The 25,124-nt window shown below is 49.1% G+C and overlaps 1 protein-coding gene across 4 annotated transcripts in view; it reads left to right on the top strand.

The window, feature by feature from the left end:
- TOX2 (TOX high mobility group box family member 2) overlaps positions 1-25,124 on the top strand; it is a 136,525-nt gene that overhangs the window by 32,203 nt on the left and 79,198 nt on the right. For 3 of the 4 annotated variants that reach the window (XM_030309566.1, XM_030309565.1, XM_030309564.1), the window contains exon 2: positions 19,498-19,563. The exons of the other annotated variant lie outside the window; for it this stretch is intronic. In XM_030309566.1, coding sequence (XP_030165426.1) covers positions 19,498-19,563 — 66 coding nt within the window. The remainder of the gene's footprint in view (positions 1-19,497; positions 19,564-25,124) is intronic. 4 annotated transcript variants of the gene reach the window in all.

Raw genomic sequence — 25,124 nt, 5'->3', positions numbered from 1 at the left:
ACCTGTGATGCAGAAGCCACAGGAAGAAGCCGCAGGCCAAGCGGATGTCAGCTGCTCTGAGGCCCCACCGAGGCTCCTCCGATGTACCGAGCTATTGCAGGCCTCACGCCTGCCCTTACTGGCTCCTCTGACCACAGCCATCAGATAAGGCCGAGGAAAAAAGTGCTGGCTTCCTCTCTCTGGGGAGGAGTAATCTCAGTGCCATCTGTGGGGTGCACTCCACTCTCTGTTGCCTCTCTGGCGTCTCTCCCCCTGCCTCCTTGCTCGCTTTGCTTACCTTACTGGTCTTCACCCATACAGTCCCACCTTCGGGCTTTTGCACAGGTGGTTTCTCCCCCATTTACTCACCTAGCTTAGTCCCTTACCTCCTTTCAGTTTGCCCAACTGCCCCTTTCTTAGGGAGGCCCACCATGGCCACCCTCCTTAAACTCACATAGCCTCCATCCAGGCATTCCTGATTCATCTCACCTGCTCACCTTTTCCTTCCTTCCCTAATTCTTGAACCTTCTAACATACTGTGGAAGTGACTTAGTTACTGTATTTAATGTTTGCTTTTTGTCTTCAATGCAAGAGGCAGGCTCCAGGGATCTTTGGTCTTAGAATAGTGCCTGGACCCAAGTAGATACTGAATAAATATTATTTCAGGAAATGGATGAATGAGTGAGGGGATAAGAACCAGCCCAGCCATCAGAAGGGGGTCGGGGTGGATTTGTTTGGATTCTTATTTCACATGCACACTCACATGTATGAACACACATGTGTGCTTGCATAGATATCTCTAGCCACTTTTTGAGCCTCTCAATGTTTGAGACAGGGCTGGTCTGAGGTCATCAAATGGCTCATCAAATGTTTGTAGGAAGGAAAGGGAGATTGACAGCTGGGCCAGTGTGAAGGAGACCTCGTGCTTTAGGGAAAGGGCCTTTCCAGGAGTGGGTCAGCTGGCAGGAGAGGAGAGGTCCAGTGGGAGATGGCAAGGGATGGGGCTAGAGAAAGTGGCAGGAATCAGGTCAAGCAGAACATTGGGACCAAAGAAAAGAGGTGGGAGCCTTTGAAGGACTTTAATCAAGGGAGTGACTTATTGATGATTTAAGACGGGGTTCTCCTGGTTTGTGATTAGGTGGGAAAATTCAGTCTTTGTTCTAAGAGTCAACTATATGCCAGACACTCTTGGCTGTGCTTTTCATGAGGTTTCTCATGAACCCATTATGTAGGTGAAAAAATTGAGACTCATGGAAGGGAGTTTCACAGAATCCATCCTCCATATGACAGCCTGAGTCATCTTCTAAAATGTAAATCAGAGCATGCTACTCCTTTGCAAGAACTCTCCAGGGTCTTCCCATTTGGGATAACACCCAAATCCCTACTATGGCCCCAGGTTTTCATATGCTTTGGCCCCTGCCGACCGCTCTGATCTCAACCTTGTCCCTCCCCTGTGCTCTAGCCACATTATTTCTCCCCCATGTGACAGCTTTCTGCTTGCTGACCTCAAGGACTTTGCCCTTGGTAATCCCTCTGCCCACAGTACTTTTTGAGCCCCTAGGGCTCCCCCAGTTTAACTGTTACCTCTAGAGAGAGATCTTTTCAAGTTCTTCCTTGCTGTCTTTTATCTCTGCAAACAAGGGGTTGCTTCACAGCATTTTATCACAGTTGTGCCCATGTTTGTGTGTTTGCTTGTTTGTTGCCTGCCTTCCCCAGTAGGCTCTAAGGTCTGTGGGGGCTGGGATCATGTCTGTGGAGGATGTGGGGAGCTCTGGGCCTGTGTGGCCTGGATGGCTGCGTGCCTCTGGACCTGCCCGAGAAGGCCAATGCCTTACGGGGACCCCTGGGAGGGGGGTGGGTAGCACCATGATTCCTGCTGCACCTGGTCTTGACTCACTCCCAGTGCCGCCATGTTCCCCGTAAGATGCTCCACCTGGCATTTCAGCTGCCTGGAGTCCATGCATATATGTGGAAAGAGGTCAGGTCTGGGCTCGAATCAGCTCAGCCACCTAATAGCTGTGAGATCTTGAGCACTTTCCTTTACCCTTTCTGAGCCTCACTTATCTCTTCTGTAAAATGGGCACACAGAGGGATGGTCTGTCAACAAGGTCCCATCACCTGTGTGCCCAGTGCTTGGTTCAGCTCTAAAGTCCCTTATCTGAAATCCAAAAAGCTCCACCACCAAATACTGGTTTGTAAATATGCTGTGAACTCATTTGACCCCAGAACCTGATCTGAACTGACACAAAACTCTTCATAATTTTTACTTAATCCTTGTGTGGATATTCACAGGATATGAATGTGTTTTATTACAGGTGTGGCCCCGGACCCCACTCCGGCTACTATGTAATTTGTGGGATTTTCACTTCCTTTTTGGAAATCAGAACACATTCTGAATTCTGGAATCCCATGAGTCTGGCTCAGGGACTTGGATCTGTGTGTGCGAGCTGATACTGAAGACACTCTTGGGGCCCAGGAGGGTCGGGGGGCCTGTGACAGCTGTTGCATAGCCAGAAACCTCTTGTTTCCTCTCGGTTTCTTGGCGGCCAGTGTCTTTTTAGCTGTCTGGGGTTACGTTGGGTTTTGTTTGCTCAGGGGCAGAGGTTATGGCTTGGGCAGGGTGAGCTCAGGTGCTCGAGCATTTTTGGTTTGAATTTAAAAGGAGAATTTTTTTTCTTATGAATCATCAGAAAAAGAAATCAGAAGGAAGTGTGTGACCAAAGAGAGGAAATTAGGGTTTGCGAACTGCGTGAGTCACCCCCTTTCTGACTCCTGGGTGATCCATTGCTCTTGGCAGTTTTCATTCATCTCTGAGACTCTCGGTTCTGTAGTTTGGAAAACATACCAGGGACTGCCGTGGTTTTATTCTGGCTCCAGCCCCGCTTCCCTTTCTAGCCATCAACATAAATGTCTCTCTTTGAATCACTGCCACACTGTTTTACTTCTTACTGCTTTATCGAATGTTTCTTCTCTGCCCAGGCTCTGCTCAGAGTCCTACTTCCTGGTCCTCCCCACCCTCGCCCAATCACTGCAGCAGCTTCTGCTTGGCTTCCTGGACAGGTTCCAGTCTTACCTTTTCCAACCCATTCTCCATCCTGAAGCCAGAGGCCAGCTTCTAAAATGCAGCCGCCCCCCCCCCCGCCCCCACCACTGCCAAAAGTAGAATAAAGTAAAGTAAAGTAAAGTAAAGTAAAGTAAAGTAAAGTAAAGTAAAGTAAAGTAAAGTAAAGTAAAGTAAAATGCAGCTTCATTCTGGGCTTCCAACTCCTTGATGTAGCCCTGAAAGCCCTATCATGATAAGGTCCTGTTTGCCTTGCATCTCGGCTCTCACTGCCTCTCTGTTCAGTGAATGGGCCCCCTCTCCAGCCCCCAGGTCTTGGTGAGTACTGTTCCCATGCCCTCTCCCTTCCATTGGTACCTTCTCTCGTCACCTGGCCAGTTATGCTCATGCTGCAGGTGGGTCTACTTAAAAGCCATCTCCTTCGTGAAGTCTTCTCACACGGCCCATCTCTAGGCTCCTGTGAACTCTGGCTCCCAGTACACTCACCACCCACATTACAGTACCTGGTCCCATCCCCCTCAGTACACCACAAGCTCAGGAGGACAGAGACTGGGTCCCATCCATCGCTGGTACCATCTCCAGCCCTTAGGACGGAAGACTGTTTTAAGCAAGACTGGATGTACTTGAGACAAATAGGCAGTGTATTGACAGGGTGACTCCTAAGGCAGGAGACAGGGGTCTTGGGTTTTCATCTACCTTGCTTCTGGCTGGCTGTCTGCCTTGGGAGTAGGTGCCATATTGCTTTCCAGTAGGCTGGAAACTGTTTTCCATGTCAGCAGTGGCATGAAATATCCCTTTCATTATGGTAGGTGTGTTTCGTGTATATTTTTCTCCTGTCATCATCGAATCAAGTGCACAGTTTCCCTATATATTTGTTTCTTGCATGACTTTCCTGTTTGTGTCCTGTGTCCTTTTGTTTATCAGCATCTTGCTGTCTCTTTAATTTGACTGAAATGTTTCTACGTCTTATATATTAACTGTCTCATAGTTGGTGCTGATATTTTCTTAGTCTGATGTCCTTTTCATTTTGGTTTTATTATGCTTCCTTCTACAGAAGATATTAATGCATATATATTTGAATCTGTCAATCTCCCTTCCTCTGTGATTGCTTCAAGGGCTGAGGAAGTTATCTTGGTGCCATAGATCTGATAAACATTCTGTTCTGTTTTCTGATTATTTCCCTATAACATGGCTTTTTATACTTAACTCTTTAATCTGTTTAGAGTACATTTTGGTGGGTGGCTTGCAGTGGGTATCTAGTTAAGTGTTCCTAAATAGGAACAGGATAGCCCTGTTATCCCCATTCTGTTTTTTAAATAATTGGTCTTTGTCTCTTTGTCTCCAAAAGGAGAGACAAAATAGAATAGTTGTTATGAGGGTGAACTTTGGCAGAGTTAAGATGCTGGTCTTGCCATTTTCTAGCTGTGTGACCTTTGTTGCTTAAATTTTACCATTAATTTTCTCCTCTGTAAAGTGGGATAATATCTCCCTCATAAGCTTGAGTGAAATATCGTATGGCAAGGCATGTCACATGGCACCTGACATATTGTGAGTGCCCTCTTTCACCATACATTTTCTTTTTTATTTTAATGTTTATTTATTTATTTTTGAGAGAGAGAGAGAGAGAGCCCAAGCTGGGGAGGGACAGAGAGAGAGAGGGGGACACAGAATCTGAACCAGACTGTAGGCTCTGAGCTGTTAGCACAGAGCCCGATGCGGGGCTCGAACTCACAAACCATGAGATTATGACCTGAGCTGAAGTCGGATGCTTAACTGACTAAGCCACCCAAGCATCCCCACCATACATTTTCATACAGAGTTGGGTCTGATTCTGCACTTTCTCTTCTGTTGCACTGATTTAAAGTTCTCCTTTGGCATCATTATCATTCTCCTTTGGTTGTGGCTTCACAGAAAGTTTTAGTCTCTGGCCAAATGAGGCCCCCGTCCATTACTCTCCATTTAGGAATATTGCTGCAAACTCTCCCTGTTTTTTTCAGTGAATGCTGATTCCTCCTGTCCCCTCTGCACTGCAGCCCACCTCAGTGATTTATAGACACCCTCCCGCCTCCCATCATTCATGCCTTGCCTTTGCTCCCTGTGGTCCTTCTGTCTGACAGGTGTGTGTCAGCTGCTCTCACCTGGCCTGTTTCAATCTAGTGCCTTGTCACCCCCACTCCCCCATCATCAGTGCTGGTGCCTGCACTCCCTATGGACCCCAAGCATCCCCAGGGATCATTTTTGTGACTAGTCCTCAGAGCCTGGCACATGGTCAGGTACATCATAGGTACTCAGATCAGGGATTGGGGAAGGCAGGATAATCCCCATGACCTTCAGCTTTGAGGACAACCGGGCTAACTCTGGATTCTTTTGGAGGCACAGGCTCAGGGGACCTAGTAACGTAGTGGTTGTAACCCTCAGCATGCTGTTGCCGATAACTGTAGGCCATCTACTAGCTCTGGCCTCAGGTTTCTCCATGGGATAAGGAGAAGGTCTCTGAGGCCCTTGATTTATCTTAAACTGGGTGGCTATAAAGTGATGATGAATTAGAAGAACTCACTGGCATATGCTGTGCCTTGGAGTTTGGGTTGCTCTCTCTTTCTGTTTTCTGGGGAGAAAAGGTCTGTTAGGACACGGGTTCCTCCATTGCCCTCCTGGCCTCTGTGCTTCAGGGACCTCAGGAGAGCCCAGATTTGGTGTATAAGGGTTCAGTTGTCAAGAACAGAGGGATGGGGGTGGGAATGCAGCCTTCTAGGGCACCTTGGTGTGCCCTCACGCGGCCAGGCTGCCCTCCCAATCTGCCAGCTCCAGTCCTGTTTTATGGGGGAGAAGCCTGAGGTTCTGACAGGTGAGGTCCTTCCCTTGGCCACAGGGCCACTTGGCTGAGTGCGAGCCTGGGAGTGAGTGAACTCAGGGCTGCAGGCTTCCAGAGCTGCACCACACCAGTGTTCTCAGCTCCCAAGTCCAAAGGCTGGTTTTAAGATGGCCCTTAAAAAATGAAGCAGCAGTGTTCACAGATATCATTTCCTGTGTTATCTGGCACTGACAGAAGGAAGTGAACTTGGTACTTTGTCTGTGTTAGGTTTTGGGGTTAGATGCATAAATGCCAAGTTCAGGTGACCTAGAAAACCTTTCTAGGTCAAATTACTATTTCAAAAGATTTTTTTTCTTTTCTTCCTTTTTTTTTTAACCGTCCCACGATTCGACGCTGTCGTTGAGACATATTTCCCCTCCAACAATGCAAGCCCTTTGTGGCATGATTGAGGGCTTGTTTTGTAGAGCCGGGGAGAAAATATCTCCCAAATCATCTGCTGCTCATTGTCTCAGGCACTTGCTCGCCCCACCCCCCACTCCATGCCCCAGTCCCACCCAACACACGCTCATGTGGCCTCTGGTTAATTGTCTTTGGCAAGGATCAGTTTTGGGACTTGTTCCCAACCGCTCGGAGGAAAGATAATTGTCAAGCACGAATACTGGCAGTACTGGCAACCTGAGGCTCCAGACCGCTGACCGCAACCCAGCCTCTGGGGAGGAGACTGGGATTGGCCAGCTCTGCCCTTGCAGCATAGCAGGGCAATACCACAAAAGTGGAGCAGCCTAACTGTTAGAGCATCGGCCCTGGAGGTGGACTTTCTGGGTTTGAGTCCTGATTCTACCACCTACCAGGCTGTATGGCCTAGGGCAAGCCACTTACCCTCACTGAACCTCAGTTATCTCATCTGTAAAATGGGAGCCTTGAGAAGATGGTGTGAGTCAAAATTTACAAATCGATTAAAGGAGTGCCTGGCTTCTGCAAGCACTGTGTAAATGTTGCACAAATTAGTTAAAATAAATAAGTGCTCTCTTTTTAAAAAAAAATTTTTTTTAATGTTTATTTTTGACAGAGAGAGAGCATGAGTGGGTGGGGGGGGGGGAGGCGCAGAGAGAGAGGGAGACAGAATCTGAAGCAGGCTCCAGGCTCCGAGCTGTCAGCACAGAGCCTGATGTGGGGCTTGAACTTACAGACCATGAGACCATGACATGAGCCAAAGTGGGACACTCAACCGACTGAGCCACCCAGGTACCCCAATAAATAAATGCTCTTAGCGGTAGCAGACATTATCGTAAGTCACCCATGTCCCTCCTCAACTGAGACACTCATTCTGCTGGCCGTTGAGAGTGGTGGCTGCTGTCGCCTCTCTGGGTATTGCCTTTGTGGAAGGAGGGGGCCTTTCCCAAGCTTCTCCCCCTCCCCTGGGGCAGCCTGAGTCCCGAGGCTGGCTCACCTGGGAATATAGCTTTCCTGTTGAGCTTCCCCAGCTCCAGAGCTCTCCTGTGGACAGGCTGCTGCCTCTGATGTGACTTTATCACAGTTCAACTTGTCCCTTTGCCCAGTCCTGCCTCCCTGCCTTTCCTGTGGTGCCCCCCGGTGAAACTCCTACCTTCACTCTCGAGGTCTATTCCCAGGACCCTGCCCTAAAACCACAGGTAGCCACCAGATGTTGAATGGATCTTGACATCCATTTTAAAACACATTTATGTCACTTGCTTACATTTCCAGAAGGTCTTTGAGGAGCAGCCTTGGGGTTTCTGCACCATCCCTGTCCCCCCACATCTCTGTGTGCACCATTGACCTGCCTTGGCAAACTTCCCCTGCTCTGTAGAGTCTTGGTGGAACGTTTGAAGGTAGGTTGGTGATTTCAGGACCCTCCTCTGGCAGAAGAGGAAGGTCAAACTCCGGGACAAACCACAAAAGTTAAAACCAACCAAACTGCTTAAGGGACCCACAGAGCCTCACCCATTCAAACCCTTTATGTACAAAAAAGGAAAGTGAGGCTCAGAGAGAGGAAGGTATTGTTGGAAGCCACACAGTGAACAGGTGCCTCTCCTTTTCCCCCCAGAGGAGATAGTGCTTTGGGAAAAAGTGGGACAGGCTGGTCTTAGGAGTCAGACATGAAATAGTCGAGTATGGTGTCATGGTCCAACAAATGCTTTCATGGTGCCCCAAGCAGAGGGCAGCCAGTCTCTTTGGGGGCTTCCTGGACAGGGCGGCATGGAGTGAGTGGGAGTTAACTGCAAAGAAAGGGAAGGGAAGAGAGGTTTGGGGCTGGGGTGGGGGTAGTGCAGAGCCTGGGTGTGTGTGTGAGAGACCTCCTGGAAAGGCAGAGCAGGGGAGGAGCCCCAATGAGGGCCGGGAGGCCACCAGCATGGTTGGGTTGGCAGGGGGCAGGTTTTCAAGTGCTTTCAAAGACTTTGCCCCGGTGGGGAGGGTGGGACTTGAAGGAGAGGGTCCTGGGCAGAACCAGACAGGGGCCTTATCTTTCCTGACCTACTCTGGTCCCTCACTGCCAGCTCAAGTCGCTGCTCGGGGAATAGTTATAGAAGAAATGAGTGAGCGGATGAGGGAAGGGAAGATTGTGCTGGAGAAAGATGGCTCCACTGCAGCGTGGGCAGGGCCGAGCTGAGGCTTTGAAGACACCAGCTCTGGGTTGGGGAGGGCATGCGGCTCCGAGCTGGGAGTTCAGGTCCCTGTCTTCCCTCCTCCCACCCCAGAGAGGCCCACTGGCGCCAGCTGAGAGGAGACTGTGGGCACACGAGGGGTGCAGGTGGGACCAGCTGAGAACACGCACGCCGGCATCTCCTGCCACAGAAGCCCGGTGGGAGGCCCTCCAAGTCTGAGCCAGATCTGATGGGGTCCTTGCCCTGCCCTTGGACAGCCTTATCTGACCACACCCTGACCCACTTCCCAGCCTGCTCTCTCCAGCCACAGGCAGCGTCTGCAGTCCCCTCAGAAACATTCCCCCTCTCAGCGGCCAAATGAAAATGTTTGTTGAAAACAACATGTGCATAATTAAAGCTTAATGAGCGCTTGTCTGTTTGGAATGTGCAATTAGATTTATAATCGGGGATGGGAGCGAGCTCCAAATGGCTTTAAATGGAGCTGAGAGAGAGGATAATTTTTGCCATAAATCTGCGGTAGCGCGGATGGTGTGTAAGCCACCACCGGCCCACCAGGCAGCCATGCTGTGCCCGCTGGGCTGCCCTGTCCATCCGGCTCTCCTGGCAGCCGCAGCTGGCTGATGGCCTGTGTGGGACTCACCAGGGGTCTTGAGGTGGTTCTGCTCCGGGCTGGAGCGGGAGCTCCCGTGTGTCTTCCTGCCTGCAGTCTCTGAGCACTGTGATCAGAACTGACTGTGCAGAGAGGAGGGTTGGTGCCGAGTCCAGCTGCCCTGGTCTGTGAGGGCTTGGCCGAGCAAGGAATGCTGCACCCCCACCACGTCACCCCTGGGCTGGGGGGTTGCCCCATGTTTTATTCTCTGCTGTAACCCAGTACCTAGAACTCAAGTAAAATATGAGTGGTGTGCCTCTGTCCCAAACTCTTGCCTTACGTCACTCTCTGTGGGCCTCAGTTTCCCCATATCTATCACAGAGAATTCAGCTATTGGTGATGTGGACTCTTCTATCCCCAAGGTTCTGGGTCTACAGCAGAGAGTGGCTGCATCTCAAGCAGTGCTGTCCCGCAGAAATGTCATGCAAACCACATTTGTAATTTTAATTCTCTAGTAGCCACATTGAAAAAAGGAAAAACGGGGGATGCCTGGGTGGCTCAGTCAGTTAAGTATCCAGCTTCAGCTCAGGTTACGATCTCATGGTTTGTGAGTTCAAGCCCTGCATCGGACTGTCTACTGTCAGTGTGGAGCCTACTTCGGATCCTCTGACCCCCTCTCTCTGCCTCTCTCTCTCTCTCTCAAAAATAAATAAACATATAAAAAAAGTAAAGAGAAACAGGTAAAATCAATTTTAACAATATATTTTAGGTAGCTTCATACATCCAGAGTGTTATCATTTCAGCACGTAATCGATAGAAACATATTGATGAGGCATTTTACATTCTTTTGTTGTTGTTCTAAATCTTTGAGACTGGTGTGTATTTTATACTAACACACATCTTAATTTGGACTAGCTGTGTTCCAAGTGCTCAGGGGCCGAATGTGGCTGGTGGCCACCATACTGGACAGCACAGGTCTAGATGGAGAATGGCTGGAGCCAGTTGAGAAGGGTCTGCTTCTCCATCTGTAAAATGGGGACACTGACTTCTATCTCCCAGAGGTGGCAGGTGCTGGGTAACCCCACCACGGGAGTTGTAGTGATCACTGTCTTTTTATGCTACCTCTCAATGTATATTATGACTGAAACAGGAAGCACCATCCACGCCAACTCTTGTCAGCAGTGGGGAGGAGGGGCCTGCAGTAGCCACAGCACTGGGCTTGCTCACAAGCCTGCTCCCAGCCCCACTGGGCATTGTTTCCCCTTACTGGTAGATGAGGCCCCAGGCCCAGAGTTGTGCTCTGGTTCACACAGCTGGGAAACGGTGGGGCTGGGAAGCCAATGTAGGCTTTTAGGGGATCAGCAGTCTGGACTACAGACTCAGCTCTGCCGTATCCTGGCCGTGTGGCCTTGGGCAGATCCCCTAACCTCTCAGCCAGTCATAGTGCTGGATTTCTCAGTGGGCAGAATAGGAATGTGCACCATGCCCAGCAATGTAGGTACACCAATAAGGAGAAAAACTTTTTTTGGAGAGAAATGATACTTGATATTTAGAAACAAAGCATGAAAGTCATCATCATGGAAAAGAATCAGCTCTCAGACTCTCTTAGAGATTTTAGTTTACAAATTTTATTTCAAATTATGTATGGCAGGTAGAGGTATTAGGGGGCTTTCCCATGTTTAAGACCTCAGAGGTTTGCATGTAGCCCCACTGTTCCCTCGCCTATGGAATAGAGGTAGTTACAACGACCTCCCAGGGTTGTTCTGAGGATTAAATATAAGTAACAGCTGACAATTATTGAGTTCTTTCTGTGTACCGGGCAATGTTCTGAGTACTTTTGTATATTGACTTATTCAATCAAAATGATAGTCATACCCATTTTCCAGATGAGGAAACTGAGACACAGTAACTTAGTTAAAAAGTCACACAGCTTGAAGAGCAAGGCTGAGATTTGGACCTGGGCAGCCTGGCACCAGGGCCCATGTTTGTAACCACAACACTATCATGCTTCTCTAAGTGCATTTGCGCCTGAGGCTCTATCGCTGGCCCCCTTCCATCTGCCCTGTGCCTCTCTGCCCCTCCCTCCTGTCTCCCTGGTCCTGATGTGCATCTCTCTGTGATTCTGCCACGTAAAACCGCACTCTCGGCAGGCCCAGGGTGCAGCTGCCACATTCGCTGCCTCTAGCTTTTGAGCCGTGTTTTATCTGTGTAGAAGGAGTGTTCTCACGGCCCGACGTGGGGGCAGGCAGGTGCAGTGTAAGCTGCTTTGATTGTTTCCTCTTTAGATCTCTGTGAGGTGCATCTCTCCGTGTCTGCTACGGGCTGTGCTGGGGGCTGTGCATCCTTGGTCTTTGATCTGTGTCTCTGTGTGGGAGTGGGGAGCAGGGGGAAGAGCTTCTATAGAACAACTGTTGCTTTGGTACCTGGAGTCAAGGCCAGGTTCAGAACTGGCTGGGTGGGTTTGGGCAAGCTCTCCAGCCACCCTGAGCCCCTGCCTTGGTCATCTCTACGACAGGGCTGGTCATGCAGCCCTGGCATTTCTGGGAGGGTTCCAGCGATGACCAGGCACAGCTCTCAAATGAGGTCTGGTAGGTGCTCACGGGCCTGAGCTCGCAGCAGCCTCGGATGCCGTGTTCCCTGCTCTTTGCCTCGCCAGCTCCTGTGTGTCATCTGTCATGGAGCTTCCAAGTTACCTTTTCAGGACGCCTCTCTTGAGAGGCCTTCTTCCTTGCTTCCACTCCCCTGTGATAACCTTATCCTGCCATTGTCACATTCATCAAAGAAGAAGCCATTACTTGATATCTGGAGTGCTGAAAACTCATTGCCGTGCTTAGCAATGTTAGTCTCTCCAAATCAAGCGTGAGCTGAGCTTTGTAGGGCTCCGGGGAAGCACAGAGTCCTAGAGTAGAGGGACTTTCATAAGCAGGAGGTTCTGGGACTAGCTGAGCCCCAGAGGTGGACGTGTGGCTATTGGAGTAAGACTGGCATTGATTGCTTGACTTCCAGAGGCTGGGTGAATGAGAAGCTGTCACTGACCAATTGGGACAGGCTTCAAACAAGTTCGTATAGTTACGTATTCCCATCTTAGGACCAGAACTGCCTGTCTTTCTCAGATTTGGAGAGTGGGAACATTTTATTCTTTGAAACTTCTCCATAGAACTGGGGACTCCTTGAGGGCAGGGACTGTGTCAGAATCATTACCTGGTGCCTTGTGTGTCACTACTATGTTGGGCACATAGTATACACTCTCTAGACGTTGTTCAATAAACAGCAGTTGCCCCCTCTGTAACCTCAGAATCCCTTTGCTTTTACATTTCTGTGCCTTGTGACAAGTTTTATTTATTGTAAATACTCAGTGGTTGGGAGTTCATTACTTGGTACATTCTGGGTGCTTAATATATGATATACAAGGGCATGGACTGATTTCATTTTGCTTCTGCGTATTTAAATTAGATCCTAGACCCAGGACAGAGAGTTAGAGTGAATGAGGGGAAGACATGGGAGGGTGGGGTCGAGGTGAATGAGTTGACCTTGAACAGGATGGAGATACTTCACCTTTTCAGACAGAAAGGAAGGAGGTCAGGATGGGTGAGCTGTCAACAGTGTCGGGGAGGGGAGAGATTTGAAGGGGTAGCTAACAGCCTCAGTGACATAGGAGACATGGTCCTGTACTAGATGGAGGGGGTTGTGGCTGACATAGGGATAGGAGTTTAGCACATAATAGCAATGATAGTTTAAATCCAAGGTCACACACAACTGGTTACTGGTGGAAGTAAAACTCCAATTCAGGAATCCATGCTGTTGCCCAGTGTACCACACTACATGTGGAAGTTGAATTAAGACCAGAGCAACTTGGGATGGAGGCGTTATGGTTGGGCCCAAGAATGCAAGTCTACAGAAGCAAGCAAGACCACTAAGGGTGGAGCACACAGCCAGAAACAAAAGACCTAGGGAGAGTTGGATTTCAGTGGGTAGAGAAGGGGAGGAGGGGGATGCTCCACACTGTCTATGGGACAATGTGTGTAAAGTCAGGGGCTCTGGAGGTTCCTGCAACCTTTAGGGAACACTGTGGGAGCTGAGGCTCAGGGGCAGTTGTCATGGAGGGTCCCGTATGGCACAGCTAATGATGTGGTGTCACTTCAGGGTTTTGATCTGAGCACTGAAGTGGTCACTAGTGATAGCCAGGGTGGAGGGTGGATTGGGAGTGGGGGTAGCTGAGCACAAAGACACTGTGGGTGTTTGGATTAGGGAGACATAGGAGTGGCAGGGTCCAGAGTCATCCTGGAGGTACTGCCTGTGTCCTATGCAGAGGGTGACATCTTCTCTCATGGTGGCAGACCACTTGGAGAAAGAGCAGGTTCATGCCCGTGTCATGAGTTCAGTGTGGGGTGTGTGGAATTTGAGATGCTCATGGACCAGATGTCCAGAGGGAGACTGTATGTCAGAATCTGGAGGTAACTTGGCTGAAGATAAGCATTTGAGAGTCAGTGCTGTGTTATAACCCTAAGAAGCCATGACATTGTCTGGGGAAAGTGTGGCTCCAGTGAGAAGGAAATACCAGATACAGTTATCCACCCACGTATCCATCTCACTCACCCATTCAACCCATTCCATCAAACCGGGCATCCCACCCATCTCTCTGTCTCACCCACCATTCCAAGCATCTCCTCATACACCTACCTCTTCATTCTCACCCCAGCATCCCATCTCATCACAAATTCCACGCATCCATCCATCCTTCCTACCCTCCCGCATGCCCTGTCTTCTAAATCTGCTATCCAGTCACTGAGTCATCTGTTTATCCACCTACTGGCCCATCAATTCCATTCATTCCTCCAAACCACTTATTTTCTCTACGCACCTGTCATCCATCCATCCATCAATCCCTCCCTCCCACCAACCCACCTATATACCTACCCACCATTCATCCACTCATTTTACCCATTACAACTATTTCCTTCTTTATTCACTATGTCAACCATCAGCCACATGTGACTTTTGAAGACTTGAAGTGTGACTAAGTCTAAACTGAGAGGTGCTATAATGTAAAATACACACCAGATTTCAAAGACAGTACCAAAAAAAAAAAAAAAAAGACTGTACACCATCTCATTCACAATTTTTCTGTTGATCACACGTTGTAATCATAGTATGGTAAAAATATTGGGTTAAATAAACATGTCATTAAAATTAATTTCCCTTATTTGTATTTGCTTTTTTAACTGTGACCACTAGAAAATTTAAAATGATATAATGTAACTTGCATTTGTGACTTGCATTATATTCCTATTAGACTGTGCTGATCTATACTATCTATCAGCCATCCATCCACGCATCCATCGACATCCATCCATCCATCCATCCATCCATCCATCCATCCATCCATCTTATCCTTCACTCCCTCTCTTCTCCCATCCATTTATCCATCCAGTTATCTCATTTGTCCATCCCACGGGTATTTAATTTACAGCTAATATGAATCAGTGACTCTGTGGGTCATAGCAATGAGGAAACTGAGGCACAGAGCAGCTAGGGCACTTGCTCAGGGTAGTGCTGATGGAGCTGGCATCATCTGACTCTAAGATCAGTCCTCCCACCTTTCACCTTGGCTGCCTATTTGCTAAGTGTCCTTAAAGATAAAAATGGGATCTAGGTTGGGAGAGCTGTTGAATAGGAGCCCAGGAACCCCTCTTGCCCAGGGACCACATGGCGTGGGGGGAGATACAGACTCTTTAGAAGCCTCTGTGAGCAGAGTCCCTGGTGGCCGTCATGAAAGGGTTATCCCCACACATTCGATATTTGCAAAAATGTGGGTCCTTTCAGATTCCAAAACTCATTTCCATGACAAAACTCTTGGGAAGAGAAGATGAAGGTCTGGCTTTTGCAGAACAATCTTCCAGCTGTAATGAGGACTGAAGATGGCGATGGGAAAAGGAATTATAATTAGAATATGAAATGGGGAAAATTAATCTATTCCAGTCAGTGGTGAGAGGATGTTCTCCTGGCGTTTCGTGGAAATTCTTAGGCCCTTGTTTCCCCTGCATTCCCCCACTCCCCGATTTTAAAGCATACAGAAGGCTGTGTGGTGTGAAAAAAATATTTTTGGCTGAGGGACTGATAGACTGTGAAATATGCACAGAATTTAAGTTCTTGTGTATCTTTGCTTTGTGTATGTGTCTACATGCTTATGCCTTATATGTTTGTGTGCACATTTATGTGAGTTCTATTTATACAGCTGCAGGTGAATGTATATTTATACACATCTGGGCACCGTTTCTTGTCCGTGTGTGCATCCTGTGGGCATTGTGGTTCAGTCATGTAAAGAGTCCCATGCTTGTGCCGTTGACGCCTCTGTGTTGGTTTGTGTTACCCATGGATGTGGTACGTGTGTGACTAAGTGCATTCTTGAATGCTGTGTTGTGTGTGACATGGTTCCCCCACTGGTTTGTGGTGTGTATGTGGTCACCATGCTTGGGCACGCTGCGTCCATTGTGTTCACTTGTGTCCACATACACACTCAGCATTTGCTGTGTGGTGGCTGTCGATGTGGGCATTCATGATCTTGTGCACACAGAGGAGGAAGTAGCCCTGCTTTGCCCTTTGACTTCTCCCCTTGGCTTACAGGTTCTTTCCCCCAGAAAGCAACCTCCCCAAAAGGGCTGAGGAGGTAAGCCCCAGGCCATAGGACCTTGAGGGCCAAGCCAGAGGAAGCCTGGGACCCTCGGGATCATCCTCTCTCCTTCCTCCTCCTTGCAAGAAGTCTGGCATGGTGGAACACTGGATGGCAGGGGGGGAGCAGAGGACAGACGCCCCCACCCCACCACCACCTCGGGTTCTTGGCTGCTCAGTAGCCAGGTCCCAAGCGCCGTGTGCTCCCAGTGGACCCTGCAAGACACCTGGGAGTAACCAGAGGCTGACCCAGGCCCTGCCTTGGGAACCTCTGCCAACTTCTCAGGTCCCTTGAAAGCAAGAAGCAAGCTTTACTTTGGTGTGGGGCAGCTCTTTCTTGGGTGAATAAACAAGTGAATGAATAAACCCCTAGAGGCAGGCTCTGGTGACCTCATGTGGTCCACGGGCCAACCCCCTTGCATCCTCCAGCATACACACATCAAAATCCAGGGTTTTCTCTCCTCACGTCCCCAGAGCCATCCCCCACGGCTCACTGCAGATAATGCCTCCCTCCCTGAACCGCTAACACATGCTTATTGTGTGCCACCTAGTATGTGCCAGGCCCAGGCTAATGATTGGTTCCATAGTGGGGTGCAGCAAAGCCTCGATCCCCCCTCTTGAGGAGCTTCCAGCCTAGTGGGAGAAACCAAACCAAAGAAGCAGACAAGAAGCTGTGAAGCCCAGCTTGTCACTAAGTGTGCAATTTTGAGGCAGCTGCTAATCCTTCCAACCTGTTTCCTTGGTTTTAAACAGGGAAAATAATACCTGCTTTCACTGGGTTGTTCTGAGGATGAAATAAGATCTTTTATGGAAAGTATTTTGCTCAGTGCCAAGCATATTCATTCATTAACCAAATATTTGTTGAGCGCCTGTTGTGTGCATTGGGGAGAGCAGACGGGTTCCTCCTTTTGTGGTGATTCCGTTGTAGTCAGCAGTTAATAACTGGGCTGTTTCTCGGGCTTTGGGGGGACAGCTTTCCCTTGCTTCTTTGATACATGTTCCTGTATCTTTAACCTCTGCCATACTGTTGCTTTATCAATATTTCAGATATCTGATTAAACTCTAGTCCCCCTCCATTTCTAGTCATTCTTTCTTTTAGGACATACTTATAAATTACGTGTGGTTTTGAAAAACATTCTACTTTTATCAAAGTAACAAATGGCCATGGTGACACATCAGAAAGTACCCAAGAGCTTAGTCCCTTCTGATGCCAGCCTGTTCCAGGTGCTTGGGGGTTTGGAGATGTCCGGACACAGTTCTAGCCTCCATGCTGCTCCCACTCTGGGGCGGAAGACAGATGTGGAGACAATCTGTATTGTAAGAGAGACAGCCAGAGGAGGCGAGAGCATGGCAGGCCTCCTGAGGAGGTGATTTCTGAGCAGGGCCTTGAAGTGTGAGCTCAAGGTGCAATGTGGTGGACGGAGCCCTGCATCTGGGGCTCTAGGCATGCTGCAGCCTTTTCTTTTGTTAATCCTGCAGTCACTGAGGGACTCTGCCCATCCCTATGCCGGGAAGACATTTGGGAATAGCCATCAATCCTACTGCCTTGATGGGGAGACTGCACTAGGAAAAGACAATATGAATGGTGCAGTGGTTGCTTCATTCATTTCATTCATTCATTCATTCAACAAGCAATAATTGACTTTCTGCTTTGTGCCAGGCACTATTCTAGGTGCTTAGGAGGTAGCAAGACTAAGATCCCTGACCTTTGAGAGCCTCAGTTTTAATAGGGGGAATCTACTATAAGCCACGAGCATGGTAAATAAGTAAATGATATAGAACGCTAGAAAGTAAAAGGGTCTATGGAGCAAAGAATGAGGTAGAGCAGGGCAAGGGAATCGGGAAGGATAGTGGTGGTGGGCTCGCAGGACCCACACAGGTAGGAGGCTGGCATCAGAGCCAGGTGTTGAGGAAAGCCTCTCTGAGTGACAAGGGTCCAGACGTCTTGTGCGTGATTGCGGGAGGGTCGATTTTTACAGTCTCCATGAAGGTGCTTGGCGATGCCTATCAAAATTACAAATGCACACACAGTTGGACCTGTTATTATTATTCAAACTAATCCTACAGATAAACTCACACCCATGCGAAATGATTCGTGAGCGCACTGCTGGAATAGGGAAAGACTAGAAACAGCTCAATTGCCCGTGAGCTCACCTAGTTAAATATATCTGTTATATCCATACTATGGAATACTAGGTACCAGAAGACAGAATTATGTTCTGATATAAACAAGTTCCCAAGATGTGTTGCTAGGATAAAAATGAGGTGCAAAACAGTGTGTATAGTATGTTGCCATTTATGTGAAAGAAACTGCTCTAACATGTATATATGTGGACCATCTCTGAAAGGATATAAAGGAAGCTTGTAGGTACAGTGGTAGCCTCTGGAGAGGAGCGTTGGATGGCTGGGAGGTGGGGTGGGAAGCAGACTTTTCACTCTGTTGCTTTTTGTGCTTTGGAAATTTTGAACCATGTGACTATAACTAATAAAACAATTAAATTTTCAATTAAAATAAAATGGCCAGCTGCCATTGGGGCCCCACCCAGAACACAGGATCCCTTTACTAGCCTGCACAGCAATCTCCCATCTGCTAGGAACATTGGCTGCAAATGGCTCACAGCTGGCACAATTCTCTGGGGAACTGTCCTTGGCCAAATGGGGGCTGCCCTGTTCAGAAGATTATGCCTTCCCCTGTCCCTTAAGGGCAGCCCACAGCCAGTGACTGACTTAACTCCGTGGTGCAATTCATGCCCCACAGCACCCCCTAGGATCAGGCTACAGCAGGCCTCCAGCTGAGATTGTATCTTTGCTTAGGTACTTCCACTGCCCTGTCCTGCTTCCTTCCCTCCCTCATAGTTTCCTAAAGAGCACTTCTCAAAAATCACATGCATTTGAATCCTGGTCTTAGGCTCTAAATTTAGGGAACCTGATCCAAGACACCTATCTCAATGGAAGAGAACTTACTGGAAATGAGCTAAGTGCTCCACATGTTTCCGTGAAGCACCCCATGGAGAGGAGACTACTGTCATTATCCTCATTAAACAGATGAGGGACCTCAGAAGTTCAGACCCCTACTCAAGATCACGCATCAGGGGAAACAGCCAGTGGCCCCAAAGCCCACACTTCTCCCACTATATCTTCCTCCTACTGCAGGGAGATCTTCCTGAATCCAGAGTTGGCAGCTTCTCAGAACACAGGATTGCAGTTTCTATGTGTGGTCTCTACCACAGTCCTCTCTGCCTGTGAACACGGGTAGCCTGAAGGGCAAATGTGAGGGGGGCAAAGCTTCTTAGGATGGTAAGACCTGGAGGGCATGTCTGGGGGAAGTGTCATGACCCCCAGGGCTCTGAAGACCTCAGCCTCTCTCCATCATGTGGAATTCTAGCTCTAGCTGATAGTCTGATGTCATTTTGACCAAGAGAGATATTTGCATACTTCGAGGGAAGGGGAGCTCAGTATCTGACAAGGAACAGCTGCTGCATCTATGGACAGGGCAGAAGGGTTTTCCTCTCTTCATCCTAACTGTGATTAATGGTGCTAATCCAAGCCCACAGGGGCCACAGGACAGGGGCTGCTCGTTTCACCCCAGAGGGAATCCTGCTGAAATGGGATTTGAGCATCTTGGGCTGGAACTTTGCTTCTCTAGGCCCCACAGACAGACCTTGCCCCTCAGTGTATTCAGTCCCCTGACCTACTTGGGCTTCTCCAGGGGCCTTCTTGAAAACCTTACTCAGACCCGCTTCTCTCTCTTTCTCTGTTCCAGTTTGATGGTGACAGTGCCTACGTGGGGATGAGTGACGGGAACCCAGAGCTGCTATCGACCAGCCAGGTGGGTGCTCCACCCTCCCTGTGTGGGGGTCCAGCCTGGAGCTGGCTGGAGCTCAGCTGCTCCAGGGTGGGGCTGGGATGGTGCAGAGCAGCGGGGCATAGCCCACTACTGTCCTCTCTCACAATGATTAATATCAAGAGTCCCCTTAAAAGGGACAGTCCAACTGGGACTACAGTATTTTCTATAGATCACTGACCTGGCTACTGTTGGCTTAAAGTGAGCACCTTTGAAAACTTGGTAAAACTCAAAAGGTGTGACCCACATTCCCGGTGCACAGAGGAGAAATTTTCAGCTGTAGTGAGGCCTTTTGCCGTGACGCAGCACCCATGGGACATACACTGGCACGGAGGCACACACACCCATGAAAAGGCACACAGAGTTCTCCTGCCCACCTAGAGTTGTCTAGTGCCACTGGGGGGGGATCGCGAGGTGTGGTACACAGGGAGGAGAGCAGAGGCTTCCTCTGCAGTCCTCCCTGCTCTTGAAGGAAACGGAGTCATCCTTAGGCAAGGCTGTCCTGGTCCCTAGCCCTCTGGGAGTCCCAGATGCCAGCTAGAATATGAATTTCCACTGAGTCTGGTCTCCAGAAGTTAAATTTTCTTTCATCTGGGAGCATCCTCACTGCAGCCTGGAATGCTGGGGAGGTTCTAACTGCGGCTGAGATGCTGGGGAGGGTCCTCACTGCACACTGGGATACAGGGAGGGTCCTCACTACAGATTGGAATGTTGGGGGGGTGGTCCTCATTGTAGACTGGGATGTTGGGGAGGGTCCTCACTGTAGGCTGGAGTAGAGGGTAGGGTCTTCACTACAGATTAGAATGTTATGGGGGGGGTCCTCGTTGTAAACTGGGATGCTAGGGTGGGTCCTCATTGCAGGCTGGGATACCAGGCAGGGTATTCACAGATTGGGATGCTGGGGAGGATCCTCACTACAGGCTGGGATGCTGGGGAGGGTCTTCATTGCAGAGTGGGATGCTGGGGTGGGTCCCCACTGCAGACTGGGATTCAGGGGAGGGTCCTCACTACAGACTGGGATAAGGGGAGGGTCTCACTGCAGATTGTAATGTTGGGGGGTTCTCATTGTAGACTGGGATGCTAGGGAGGGTCCTTACTGCAGACTGGGATACAGGGGAGGGTCCTCACTGCAGACTGGGATGCTGGGGAGGTCCTCACCGCAGACCGTGGCAACCTGGAGGATGGTTCCTTAAGGCAGTGGTGCCTGCAGTGTGGCAGCAGCTCAGGGTGCAGAGGAACTTGGCAAGCTGAAGGACAAGCCTATCCCTGGAGCTGACCTCCATCCTCTGTGCAGCAGTGATGGTTGTGGCAGTCCAAATTGGGTGGCTGGGCCCACATTTTCTAGCTGGGGAACCAGAATGCTATTAGTTCACAAACATTTATGTGCCCTCCTATGTGACAGGCCCAGTGGCAGACTCAGATGAGTAAGGCATGGACCTGTTGCCCTTAGGGGCGCACTGCCAGTAAGGGAAGATACTCTCAGCTCCGCTGCAGGGTGCTGCAACCCCCTCCCCTGCCATGGCAGGTGTGCGTGCTGGGGCCACCATGCCATGCCCCTTCTTTGGCCTGTGACCACATGAGCATCACAGTGCTGCTGCAGAGCTTTTCTATTGCACTGACTCGTGCCAACCTAAAAGACACTCTGCTGGGCAAGACTCCAGGTCCTGGAAATGCTCATTTTGGAAGAGACCACTGAAGTCATTTAATTGTCCATAATCAGCTTGGAAACGTGGTTGTCTCAAAAGAGCAGAGCTTCCTCCTGAACATCTTACCTGAGCCCTTTCACAGTGTTTCAGGTGCATCTTGCTAACACGCTGAGCCCTGGCTCTCAGAGCCATAGCATGGTGGGATCGGTGTGGCTCAAACCCTGATGGAGAGTGTTGGCGCTATACCCCCGTGAGAACGGAAGGTGGGGCTCCGTGTCTGCTCCAGGCTTGGGCAGGGGAGTGCAGTCCTTTGGAGGGGAGATGCAGGGCAAATTAGTGCCCCAACAAGCTGTTAACAGCTGCGCCCTCACCTGCCTACCCAGCATCTCATGGTTGCAAAGCCTTTTCCTTGGTTATTTCACAACAGTCTTGAGAACTACTAGGTTGCCATTAATCCCATTTTATAGATGAGGAAGCTGAGCCTCAGGATACTGACTGGCTCATCCAGGGAGTGGGACAGCTGGGGCTCAAAGCTCCACACATCACTTTGCTGTGTCTGTGGAACACTCCGTTCCCACTCAACGCCTGCCACCGACTTGCTTCAGCCTAAATGTCACTTTCTCAGAAAGCTGTTGGTGACCCTGAAATCCAGATTAGGTCCCATCCCCTTGATTCTCTCTCGTGGCACCATGTGCTGTTAATTCATAGCATTTGTCATTGTTTGTGATGGGCTGCTTATCTTATCTGTGTGACAACTTGGTAAACATCTGATTTCCACATTAGACTGTGCCCTCCGTGAGGGCAGGATCCAGTCTGCCGTTCACTGTTGTGTCCCCCAGTGTGTTACAAAGCCTGGCACATAGAAGGCACTCAGGAAAGGTTTGCGTAATGGGTAAATGTGGCCCCTTCTCTTTTCTGGACTTAAATTTCCCTGACAGTGAAATGAGGTAGTTGGATTCCCTAAGGATCCCTTTAAGTCTCGTGTGCTGTCACTCAGAGTCTCCTTAACTTAGCACTTTATAAAGAAAACATCAGGGTTCCCCGTGATTAACTAAGTACCCCTGGTGCCATGAGCCAACCTGGATATGAACAGATTAGCAATTACAGTCTAGACTCTTACACTGTGCCAGTTGGCTTTTGGTGCATAAGAAACATGTCAAAACTGGGGTGCCTCCAGTTGAGCGTCCGACTTTGGCTCAGGTCATGATCTCGCAGTTCGTGGATTCAAGCCCCACGTCAGGCTCCGTGCTGACAGCTCAGAGCCTGGAGTCTGCTTCAGAGTCTGTGTTTCCCTCTCTCTCTGCCCCTCCCCTGCTCATGCTCTGTCTGTCTCTCTCTTTCTCTCTCAAAAATAAATAAACATTAAAAAAATTTTAAAAAAGAAGCATGTCAAAACTCAGCATCTTAAAATAACAAACATTTGTCTAGCTCATAGTTCCAGGGGTTGGCAATTGGTTGGGTTCAGCTGGATGGCTCTTCCGGTCATGGCTAGGACCCATGTAAGTGGCAGCTGTAAGCCGCCAGGTCAGCTGTGGGCTGGTTGGTATGGAGACTCACTTCTCTTCCACACCCCCTGGCAGGCTAGCCTGAGGTTGTTCATGTGGTTGGAGAAGGGTTCCCAGAGCAGCAAGAGCAGAAGCTGCCAGACCTTTTGAGGTCTAGGCTTAGAACTGGCACATGACTACTTCTAGCACATTCTATTGGTCAAAGCAAGTCAGAAAGCCAGTCTAGACTCAAGGAATGGTGAAATAGATCCCACCTGTTTGATGGGAGGAGCTGAAAAGTATCGTGGTCTTTTAACAAACTACCACCTACAGGGAACATGGTATGTTGTTCGTGCTGATTTTACTGGAGAACAGCAGGCCCCTTCAGGACATGCAGCCCGCAGTGTCTTGGTGGGGCTCCAGGACCCCTACTTCTTAATTTTTTCATCCAGTCTTTTCCCTGGAGTGCTTGCCTGAACCCACACACTCACATATGTACATGAACACCCTGTCATGGTGTGGTACTCACCAACTGCAAGAATTATATGGTCCTAGTCATGGGGGGACTGACATAAACATGTGGGCAAAATGAGGGTCTCCTCGCCAATAGCGGATTCAGAGTACAAACACTCTAAATGGCATAAAATGCATTTTATAAATACAGTTAAATGTAAGTTTCACCTATTCAGCAAATGTTTATTGGGCACTTATGTGCAAAGCTCTGGATATAGGCAGGAAGCCATTTCTGGGAGACGTTTGCTTTCTGAACGTACAATTTCGTCATGTTAAAAAACCTGCTCTTTAATGTAACCTTCTCCTGAAACACCATCTTCTTTATTTAGAAACTTGATTGGAGACACAGGTTCCTATGGGGTATATATCAGCCAGCTGTGCCCCCTTTAAAAATTTTCAAACCAGCTCTTAGGGGCTCGAAGTTTCTTTTGCAAATGCATCCTTTGTTATTTGGTTTTTGCAAGTTTCCACAAAACTCCTGCCTAGCTGCCTTAGCTTTCATACAGTATCCCCTTTCCCCCTCCCTGGACCCTGTGTTTCTTTTGCACCAGACCTGCCTGGGTGGTCTGAGATTGAGATGCACTTCTCAGGCATGGCTCTGGCTCATCAGCAGCTTCTGGGAGGGGAAGGCCTGGTAGAGATCAGCTTTTCTCCCTGTTGAGAGCAGACCCTGGTCAGGAGTTACAAGGATAATGTTTCCTGGTTATGTGATGCTGGGAAGAGTCTCCCTCTTCCTGGGATGAGGGCGAAGAGGAAAAGAACTGGGCCGTGGGCTCCGCAGACCTAGATTCAAAGCCAGCTCTTGGACATCCCAGCCAGATGCCCACTCTAACCCTATGCAAGCTGTGTCAGCTTTCTGTCAAATGGGAGAACTTCTGCCTCCGAGGGTGTTATAAGTACCTAGTGTGAGTGTTGTGGATTCCCGTCACCAGGCTGGGGCACCCCTCACCCAGCTGTTGTGAATGCTGGCTGGTAACTATTCACAGCTGCCCCTTCTCTGGAGAATTGGCCTCTGCCAGATGGGAACTGTGAACGGGAGGGGTGTGGGGGATGGCCTAGAAGACCAGGAAGGTCCTCATCTCAAGCAGGGAGCAGTTTCTACAACTCCCCACGGACCTTCAGCTGGTATGGCCTCCTTGCCTAGCTCCTTCCCCTGCTCTGTCCTGCTTCCCTCCCGTCCCCTCTGAGTCACTTCTCAAAAGGAATGCCAGTGTCATAGGAATCCCCATCTCAGTCTCTACTTCAAGGGAATCTAACCTAAGATGGTATATAAACTACCAGTGTTTCATAAAACTAGCTGGGACTTATTTCCATGGTTTTCTTATCATAAATAATGCTTTGGTTACACAGACGAATCTCTGGTCACCTCTCATGCTCATTTATAGCTCTATGCCTTTGTATGCATGGATTCTGATAGGAATCTCCTAGCCATTTTCACCCAACAAATGCCTATTTGTTCCAGGGGTGCTGAAAATGTCACCTCCTCAGTCCACCCTTCCTGGCTGTAGGTAGAATTTTCCACTCTCATGGCTGTAAATATGACTTCTGCTGAAGATTTCTGACTTCATGCTAAGAATTATTGAAAGGACATTGTGTGTGTGTGTGTGTGTGTGTGTGTGTGTGTGTGTGTGACACAGAGAGAGAGAGAGAGAGAGAGAGAAAGAGAGGGAGGGAAAGGAGAGAGGAGAGAATTGGCACATGACTACATTCATCACATTCTATTAGTCAAAGCAAGTCACTGGGCTTTGTTAGTGAGAAAGAGAGATTGATTGATATTGAATAACATGATCAAACAGTGGTTTTAACAGCTCTCAATGGCAAGAGTGGATACAGAGAGACCACATGGGAGGGTAAATGAAGGATGGTGTTGTCCTCTTTGGTGGTAGAAGCAGAGGAGATGGAA

The sequence above is a fragment of the Lynx canadensis genome, chromosome A3, assembly GCF_007474595.2.
Source record: "Lynx canadensis isolate LIC74 chromosome A3, mLynCan4.pri.v2, whole genome shotgun sequence".
Lineage (NCBI taxonomy): Eukaryota > Metazoa > Chordata > Mammalia > Carnivora > Felidae > Lynx > Lynx canadensis.
Note: the sequence above shows the minus strand (reverse complement) of the source record. Positions and strands in the feature narration are given on the sequence as shown.